Source organism: Zootoca vivipara, chromosome 14 (genome assembly GCF_965207765.1).
Source record: "Zootoca vivipara chromosome 14, rZooViv2.hap1.1, whole genome shotgun sequence".
Lineage (NCBI taxonomy): Eukaryota > Metazoa > Chordata > Lepidosauria > Squamata > Lacertidae > Zootoca > Zootoca vivipara.
Genome location: NC_142597.1, coordinates 30,964,012 through 30,973,322, shown reverse-complemented (window position 1 = coordinate 30,973,322; position 9,311 = coordinate 30,964,012). Strand labels below are relative to the sequence as shown.

General features: G+C 45.3%; 2 protein-coding genes across 2 annotated transcripts in view; one reads left to right on the top strand and one right to left on the bottom strand.

Annotated features, from left to right (window-relative positions):
• Window positions 1–1,108: 1,108 nt before the first annotated feature.
• Window positions 1,109–7,972, top strand: SBDS (SBDS ribosome maturation factor). The gene is made up of 5 exons (XM_035140279.3): window positions 1,109–1,293; window positions 3,077–3,206; window positions 3,754–3,954; window positions 5,137–5,301; window positions 6,225–7,972. The coding sequence occupies exons 1-5, from the start codon at window positions 1,166–1,168 to the stop codon at window positions 6,351–6,353; spliced, it is 753 nt and encodes a 250-aa protein (XP_034996170.1). The 5' UTR covers window positions 1,109–1,165; the 3' UTR covers window positions 6,354–7,972.
• Window positions 7,060–9,311, bottom strand: part of LOC118097420 (merlin) — a 28,446-nt gene continuing 26,194 nt past the window's right edge. Inside the window, exon 18 of the mRNA XM_035140270.3 lies at window positions 7,060–8,996. Coding sequence (XP_034996161.3) covers window positions 8,961–8,996 — 36 coding nt within the window. The 3' untranslated portion in view covers window positions 7,060–8,960. The remainder of the gene's footprint in view (window positions 8,997–9,311) is intronic.

Below are 9,311 nucleotides of genomic sequence, written 5' to 3'. Positions count from 1 at the left end.
GTCCCTGACAAGGGATTTGTTTTCATTTTTCTGAATGAGAAAGCAAAACACTCAATACCGTACAATTTCCCTGAATATGTCTTGTCTTAACTGAAAACGGAGCTGAAGACAATCAGAGCAAAACAACCAGAAGTCTATGATTCTGTGTCAGACTTCTGATTATTTCACTCGTGTAAAAAGGCCATTTTGCGGGGGGGGGGACGGGGGGACGGGACTTGCCAATTCATGAAATTAAAATCACATCGAACCTGCTAAGTATGTATGATAATGAAAAACTGGTCTTCTGGTTGACATTTTCATGCATGATAACAATTTTAAATCCAGTGCTGATACAGAATAGGATCTTATCCACACCTTCGGAATTCCCTCTTCTGTATCAGCATTAAGTGTCTTTTATTGTTATGATGTATTATATTTATATTCTGTCTTTTTCTCCAAGTTTCTCAGTGTCGGCCATGGTTCTCCCCCTCCTCAGTTAATTTCCACAACAACCCTGTGAGGGAGGATAGACTGAGAGGCCCAAGGTCACCCAGTGAGCTTTATGGCCGAGTGGGGATTGGAAGGGTCTCTCGCACATTCTGTCAGCACAGTTTATTTGAAAACTTTAAATCAACACAATTGATTTCATTGGGGCCTGTTATGACCGGGAGTCTCGGCGAAAACAACAACAACCCTAAATCTGTTAAATTACGGTTTGAATAATTTATTTTTAATTGTTTTAATTAATTTTAAAGGATTGCCGTACCTTTTATATGTTTTAACATTCGGTATTTTATCTTCGGTATGTTTTACTTTGTGTAAGCCACCTTGAGTCCCGGTTTGTAAAGTTAATAAATGTTTTGGGGGGTTTTTAAGGGGGGAATAGGAAACAACAACAACTGGGAAGTGCCCCCATTGGTTTCAATGGGTCTGGTAACTCCCAGGTAAACCCATCTAGGAAGGGAGCGCCGGAACAAGTCATCATGGGGTTTGATTTCCCACCCGGACGGAAAGAGGAAAGCACTCCGACGCTACCTTCGCCACAATAAGGCGGAGGAGGAAAAGGCTCGTTCATTGGCCCTGGTTGGCGCCCGTGGGCGGAGCCAAGAGGGGAGAACGGTTGGTGCGCAGGCGCGGAGCGGCCATTGCTTCTGACAGCAACTGCGGGCTCATCTCCGTCGCCATCATGTCGATCTTCACACCGACCAACCAGATCCGCCTGACTAATGTGGCTGTGGTGCGGGTCAAGAAGGCAGGGAAGCGCTACGAGATCGCCTGCTACCGGAACAAGGTCATGGGTTGGCGGAGCGGCACGTAAGTTGACTGGAAGCGGGGGCGGGGCATGGGCCGGAAACGAAGTGGTTGAGGTTGACAGATAAATAGCCTCCCAGAGTTTTGTTGACCTAATGGTTAAAACAGAGGGTTTCTGAGCATGCACAGAGTGCAAGGCTAAATTCCTGTGGCTGCTTACCCACATAGTTTTTCTATGATATGTATTGTTATATTGATCGTTTATTACCCACCATTCACACTAAGGTTCCAGCGCAGGTTAACAGCATTAAAGCTCAATATTAAAAACAGTTTTAAACAACATACAGCTTATTAATTAAAGTAACAGCAGCCAGTGCTGTTAAAGCAAGCGTAATATCCAAATGCCTAATCTTGGTATGGTTAAACCTGGAATTCATATCCACAAGTGTAGTGTAGTGGTTGGAACAATGGACCTGGGAGACCAGAGTTCAAATCCCCATTCAGCCATGAAGCCATTCATATCCACAAGTGTAGTGTAGTGGTTGGAGCAATGGACCTGGGAGACCAGAGTTCAAATCCCCATTCAGCCATGAAGCTCACTGTGTGGGAGCCAGTCACGGTCTCTCAGCCTAACCCACCTCACAGGGTTATCGTGAGGATAAAAAGGAGGCGAGAACTACGTGGGATATAAATGTAATAAATAATAAGATGTAGTGATGGTCACCAACTTCGATGGCTTTAAATGAGGGTTTGACAAACTCATGGAGGATTAGATAGTCAGGGACAACTAGCCACAAAGGCTATGTTTTGCATATATATAATTTTTATTAAATTTTCCACTTTAACAATCCAATCCAATCACATTAAATATTCCAAATTATACATATACATATCAAATAGTCCAAATATTCTGCCAAATTATAGATTTTTGGGGGGACTTCCCATGCTTCAAAGTTCGGAGGGCTCTGATCATCATCATAGTTCTACTGCATTTCATAACCATTTCCGGTGGTTCCTCTATTTCTTTCTGTTGTTATCCTTCATTCTTTCGCAGCCTCTGAGTTGTTCCCACAAGCGAGTTAAAACAATGATATGTGTGGATTTTATGTCTATGATTCCCTTCCATAAGTTCGCAGTATCTCCTCACATGCTGGTGTTTCTGCCGAATCAATCCAAAAGTCTTTTCACTGCCAGCAGCCGCCATCTTCACTTAGTTCCAATAAAATCAACTCTAAGCGTCTGCTCAGTAATTTTCCCAAACCGGTTGCATTAAACATCAAACAATAGCTTTTCCAGGGGAGATTTACCAAATCAAACTGGGGGTACAAATATAATAACATATTAAAGGCTCACCTCCCCCTATGACCATTTATAATTCTGCAGCCCTGTCTTGACTTCCAACATGGCGGATTTCCAAATTCAAACTGCGACACTATTCCCACAAAGATTCCAGGAAACTGTCCAAGGTTTTTTAACAAGACTCCAGCAGCTAATGAGATCCTGCTTCTGACTGATGTCAACAAATTGGTGAATCTTTTATCGTTTTGCACCCACTGTTGGAGGCAGTATGCCTCTGAGAACTAGTTGCTGGGGATCACAAGTGGGGAGAGCACTACTGTTGCACTCAGGTCCTGCTTCCATTAGGGCGTCTGATGAGATCAGGATGCTGATCTCATGCCTTTGGCCTCACCCAGCAGAGATCCCCTTAGGTTCTTAGGCAGTTTTGTAGTAGTTGCCACCTTAAAGTGCTGGCAAAGGACTGACAATAATGTTCTTAGTATTTGCATCCAGTCCTTGTGCGATTATTCCAAAATGTGCTTTACTAATTTAATTTTTTTTTTCTTAGGGAAAAGGACCTTGATGAAGTCCTGCAAACGCACACCGTCTTTGTGAATGTCTCCAAGGGCCAAGTGGCAAAGAAGGAAGAGCTGGTCAAAGCCTTTGGCACGGAAGACCAGACAGAAATCTGCAAGATGGTAGGCTCTCAAGGTGTCTGTTGGGAGGCAGACAGCCTCCCCTCTCTTTCTCTTGTTAAAATGCCTTTGGGTCATCCTTTAATGCCACAATGTGTATGCACAGTGGTCAGCCCAAGTTTGATAGTGATGAGGTCAAGCAACTTGGTTTGAAGGCATCGTGTTTTGCAAGACCTGACAATCACGTAATTGGCAGCATCTGCAACCCCCCCTTCAGCCAGCCAGGCCCCATCTGTACCTGTACCTGTACCTGTTCCACATCTGACATCGTATGTGGCAGGTATAGGGCTGAAATGGCCTCATGGGCTATATGGGGAGAACTGGTGGACCAAATTAGGCCCATAGGCTAGAAGTCCCCACCACCAATACTATAATACAGACTTGCAATTTCCCCCCAAAAAAAATTCAAGCTAGTCATTCTTCCAGGGGCTTGCTGCCTGGGATAACTTGTCTAGCTGTACCTGGAAATTTCAGAAGACTGGACCAGATTTTTGCATCCTTTGAATCAGAAAAGGGCAGCATCCAAACACAAATCTTCTCTTGCTTTCAGATTCTGGCCAAGGGAGAGCTGCAAGTGTCGGATAAAGAGCGGCACACTCAGCTGGAGCAGATGTTTCGTGACATTGCAACCATTGTGGCAGAGAAATGCGTGAACCCAGAAACAAAGAGGCCGTACACAGTCATCCTCATTGAAAGAGCTATGAAGGATATTCACTACTCAGTCAAACCTGGAAAAAGCACCAAGCAGCAGGTAAGTGACTCCCATACCATAGGAGACCATCTTATCTCTAGTGGTGTGCCATGCTAAGCTCCTGAATCAGTTTTATTTTTATTTAAGAGTATTTTATTTTAGCCTTTGGGGGGGGGGGGCAAGCCCACGGGAAGTACCCATATTCCTGCTCCAGCTTCTCCAGGTAGGGTTAGGAAGTTTTCCTGCCTGAAACCCTGGAGAGCCACTGCCAATCAGTTAGACCAAAGGTTGAATTTGTATAAAGCAGCCTCCTTTGTTAATTAGGAGCAGTGCAGCGATCTCTCTCTCGCTGCTTCTGAGCTGGGGAAGGAGGCCTGCTGGAAGTGATTTACCTTCTACTCTTCCTGGGGGCCAAACAGTAGCCACAGTTAACGGATCTTAACTAGAGACTCAGGACATCCAGGTTCAGTTCCCTGCTAGGCCAGCCAGTCTCTGTATCAGGTTTCTTGGGAAGAGAAAAGGGGCAGAGGAGAGCTGCAGGTGCCAGGTGTGAGTTAGGGCAGCATAAGGATGAGATATTGGACGTGGACCAGGGAACCAGTGCATTTTGTAATTTTATATATCATGGAATTTTACATCTCGTAACTAGGCAGTTATTTTTATTGATCACAGTCTAGTAATGATTCATTGTAATTGTTCAGAATGAATTTCTGTTTAATTATTATTTGCCGATATTTTGAGAGAGAATTTTATTGTGTAAGGTTACATTCTAAATGGATCACTGAATGTTTCTTTACTTGATATAAGTTATTTATTTTAAAGTCATGTTTTTAATTATGGTTTATTGGCTTCAGATCAGATTGCTCTAGGATGTGTGATCTTTGCTGCATATTTTGTACAGTGGTACCTCTAGTTGTGGACACGATCTGTTCCAGGGTGCCATTCGCACCCCGAAAAGTCTGCAACTAGAGCGGTGCTTCTGTGCAAGCGTGGAGCACGATAGAGCATTTCTGCACATGTGCAAAGCGCACAGAACACTTCTATGCATGCGCGGCGATACCCGGAAGTATACACTTCCAGGTTTGCCACGTTCGCAAGCCAAAAAGACGCAACATGAACCTAACGCAACATGAGGTATGACTGTATTCTGTGTGGCTTGTAAAGTGCGAAGGCCTTGCTATTGAAGTGTCAGAGCCCACTGTCCCTCAGTTGGACAAGTAAGCATCTTGATTTTCCCCACAGGCCTTGGAGGTAATCAAGCAGCTGAAGGAGACTATGCAGATTGAGCGGGCGCACATGCGTCTCCGCTTTGTCCTCCCCCGGAAAGAGGGGAAGAGGCTGAAAGACAAGCTGAAGCCCCTGATCAAAGTAATCGAGAGTGAGGATTTTGACGAGCAGCTGGAAATCGTAAGTCAAAGAGACATTTTCTGGAGGGGGGAGGGGAGGTAAGTGATTCCTCTGGGATCCCTGATCACATGCAAGGAGCCATAGAGATGGGGAGTCACCTTTACAGCCTAGCCATTTGCATGTTGGCTCATGAGGGGGCCCAGTGGATTCAGCAGCGCCTTCTGCTGGGTAAATCAGTAGAAGATTGGATCCATAGGCCATACCAATCAATGAATGGTTGTTTTTGAGCAAAGAAATGTTAGAAGAGCCCCTGCTGGATCAAGCCAATGGTGCATCTAGTCCAGCATCCCATTCTCACAGTGGCAAGCCAGGTGCCTGTGAAATACCAGCAAGCAGGATTTGAGCCCAAGAGCCTTTTCGTCTCCTGCGGTTTCCAGCAGCGTTCAGAAGCATTGCTGCTTCCAACTGTGATGGCAGAGCAGAGGCATCATTGGGTGCCGCAGTCACTATTGGTGTATTCCCTCACCTGGTGCCTGCCTGTAAAGTTGTTGGACTACAGTTCCCATCAGCCCCATCTAGTGCTTCATATTGTGTGAAATTCACAGCTGCTAAATGTGGGTGATGGATGGCTAGTGGCTTAGATCAGGCACCCCCAAACTGCGGCCCTCCAGATGTTTTGGCCTACAACTCCCATGATCCCTAGCTAACAGGACCAGTGGTCAGGGATGATGGGAATTGTAGTCCAAAACATCTGGAGGGCCGAAGTTTGGGGAGGCCTGGCTTAGATGACTTTAATTCCCCTTGAAACACATTTGAGGACTCTGCAAGCCTCTTGCCTTTTTTGTGGGCTTCTTGGAGGCATCTGGCTGGCATCTGGCAGACGCAGGGTGGAGGGCTAGGCGAAGCCACCTGGATCTGACCCAGCCAAGCATTTCTCCATGAGACGCAACCTGTCTGGTCTGATGCAAATGCCAATGTTACAGGTGTGCCTTGTGGATCCAGGCTGCTTCCGGGAGATTGACGAGTTGATCCGGTGTGAGACCAAAGGCAAAGGGTCCCTTGAAGTGCTCAGCCTGAAAGATGTGGAAGAAGGGGATGAGCGCCTGGAGTAGCCTCCAACCAATTCCACCCCAACCCCAGCAAGAACTGTATTAAAGGCTCCCTCACGTCGCCTGTTTGTGGGTTGACCTTTGCTATTTTCCCAATTCTTGTTTGAGCTTTTCTTTGGGTGTTAATCCCAACCCAACCTTGGTGAGTGGTTGCATTTGAAGGCAACTTGAAGAATAAGAAGCTTCTCATTTGACTCAAAAGGTGGGAAGCCTTCCCTAGCCAGGTTGGTTCTGCTGGGACTATTTCCTTGTTCTTTGAGTGCTTAGCTGCAGGGGGTCAAGGGTCCACAAAATGCCAAAATGTCTTTCCTTAAAGAGTGAAGAACTGCAGCAGGCTGTGGGCTGGGAACGCCACTTGTCAGAGAAGAAATTGACCATAGCCACTAAAAATAAATAAATGGAAAAGCAAGCATTGGCAGGCCTGATCCTGCCACAGCCTTAGTATGCAACCCCCCTTCCCAATTGCCTTTTCGTTGCCTGCTGTGAAGGGCAGTGATAAGAGAGTGTTGAACGCAGTTCTCTGTGTGCGTGCCTTGGAACCAGCTTGTGGGTTGCTGGGCCAGGAGGAAGATCTGTGTGCCCAGCCTTCTGCAGCTGGTTTTGAGTTCCAGCAGCAGCACTGTATGCTTTTAGTGGCTGCGGAGTCATTGTTTATGTTGAGGGACCCATCAAAGCACTGACCAGACACAGAAACGCCAAGCTCCAGAAATAATTGTTCAGATAATTTATTTTGGAAAAAAGAAAATTATATTTACAATAACTTAAAATATAGAAATCAGTATTTATTTCATAGATCAGCCTCTTGATCTAGCAAAAGGCCCAGTCTGGGCTCCAGTGACTCTCTACCCTTCCCCTGAGTTCTTTCCATTCATTGTACCAATTGATGGTTTGGTGAATAGACCACACAGGTGAAGACAATTCAGGTGCCAAGTAGAAAATGCCAGGAGGCCCTTAATTTCCTGTAGATAAGTTTGGGGTTACAGTCAGACTCCCCCCCCCAAAAAAAAAGCATTTCCTGCCTGAGTTCATGTCATTCTCTAGCGCTCTGCAGAGAACGAAGTGCAGACTATTTGCAGGCACCTCTTTGGGAGCCACTGCACCTTTAACCTCAGATACTAAACACTAAGAAAGAGAATTTACAATGCAAGACATTGCTTTTTCCTCCTAATGTTGCACTGGTGAGATGCCATGAAACTATGTTTTATGCATGAAATAGGGAAGAGTCACCCTGATGTCGTCCGTCCCCCATCCCTGTTATGGGTGCTGCTGAATAGGGAACACCTGGGGCCCTCCATTTGATGATGCTGTGCTTGTTGGTCCCCGTGAGCCTCAGCCATCATTGCCAAGTAAGGTCAACGATGCAGAGAGTTGTCCAGCAACCCCTGAAGGGCTGCAGTTTCTCCATCCCTGCCTGCTCTTAAGGAACACAGACATAGCTCCCCAGCTTTATGGGGGGTGGGAGCAGACGCTGGCTAGAAAGAGAACTGATTCCTCCACATTGCATTGTTTGTGACTGCAGAGGGGAGCTTCTGATGAGAGACTTGTGTTATTTTGGGCTTTACAAAATATAAAATGCAGAATCTTCACATTGGATACTGACATTAAAATTAGCTTTCTGCTAACTCTTCTTCCTCTGTCTTTTGTTCCAAGTCTCTTCCTTTATGACTGTTTACAAACCCTAACCCTTGGCTGAATGGTTGGTATGCAGATTCTAACTAAGCAGTTCCCTGTGCATGTTTACTCAAGGATAGGTCTTGGTGTGTTTCTATAATCCTAGATGCTTACTCCCAGGTAAGCCCCACTGAAAAGAATGGGAGTTACTTTTAAATGGGCACGCAGAGGATCAGCCTTCTCACAATCTGTTTCCCTCCACGATAGGGGCTACAACTCCCATTCCAAGAAAGATTTCTAAAACAAGTGTTAAAGCCAACATCAGCTTGGGAATGGCATCATCGTTTTAAACCGTTTTTAGTTAACTAGGGAATTTTTGCATTTCAAGTTTTGTCCCTTATGTCATCTTTTAATTTTTTTAATGGCATTAATAATAGCTGCAGAATTCTCTACATTCAACACAATACTTGTGGACATAACTATCCACACAGATTCCTAAATGCACAGGACCTGATTCAGTTAAGTTCTGATTACAGCCCCATTGCTTTTCAGTGGAACATGGAGCTGGTCACAACAAACGGCTTTCAGTTCTTTGCTTTTCTGCTTAGAAGGTAAGTCCCACTATGTTCAGCGGGACTTATTTCCAAGTAAGACTAATTGCTGATTTAGTCACAACTAACTTTAGCCAAATTGGGGCCATACCTTAATTATTATAGAACTGTGCATAAGTGTCTCTTGAAATGCTGAGTCACCACTAAATGCATGAAGTTTTAGGATACTTCCAGGTTGATACCTTTAGTGTGGTGGGGAGCCCTACCCACCTCTGGTGCATCCAGTATCACCAGATCTGTTTTTGAATGCAAGAAACACATCCTGGGAACCAAAGTAGGGCACAGAGGTGGCAGGTTTCTACAACAGTCTTTCTAGGATCTGAGAGTAGCCTTTAGACTTCCTTAAAACAAATGGTGACCAAGCCGCAGACAGTCGCCTTAAGGTGCTTCAGATATAGATCACGTCTGTTTTGTGTTGTTGTACCTGAGTGGAGACAAAATAAAGTTATTTCAGCTTGAAAAAGCAGGTGTAGGACAGGATTTGGAACTGAAAAGACATAGAACATTTTTTGAAAGCCGCGGGTAATGTTATGTACACAGAGATAGCCACTAGATGGCTTTAAGAAAAGAATGTATGAGGAATGGAGAACCTGGGGGCCTCTGGATGTTGTTGGACTCAAACTCCCATCACTCTTCAGGTGGTATGGCTAGTGTTTAAGGATGAAGGGAGCTGAAGGCCAGCAACATCTACAAGCAGCGTGGGAAGCCTTTGGCCCTTCAGTTGTTGCCGAACTACATC

What these genes read in the sequence shown, in the direction of transcription:
- SBDS (XM_035140279.3), top strand. Translation starts at nt 1,166, where the DNA reads ATGTCGATCTTCACACCGACCAACCAGATCCGCCTGACTAATGTGGCT. An exon ending in ATGGGTTGGCGGAGCGGCAC is followed by an intron (nt 1,294 to 3,076) that starts GTAAGTTGACTG and finishes TTTTTTTCTTAG; the next exon opens with GGAAAAGGACCTTGATGAAG. An exon ending in TTGACGAGCAGCTGGAAATC is followed by an intron (nt 5,302 to 6,224) that starts GTAAGTCAAAGA and finishes CCAATGTTACAG; the next exon opens with GTGTGCCTTGTGGATCCAGG.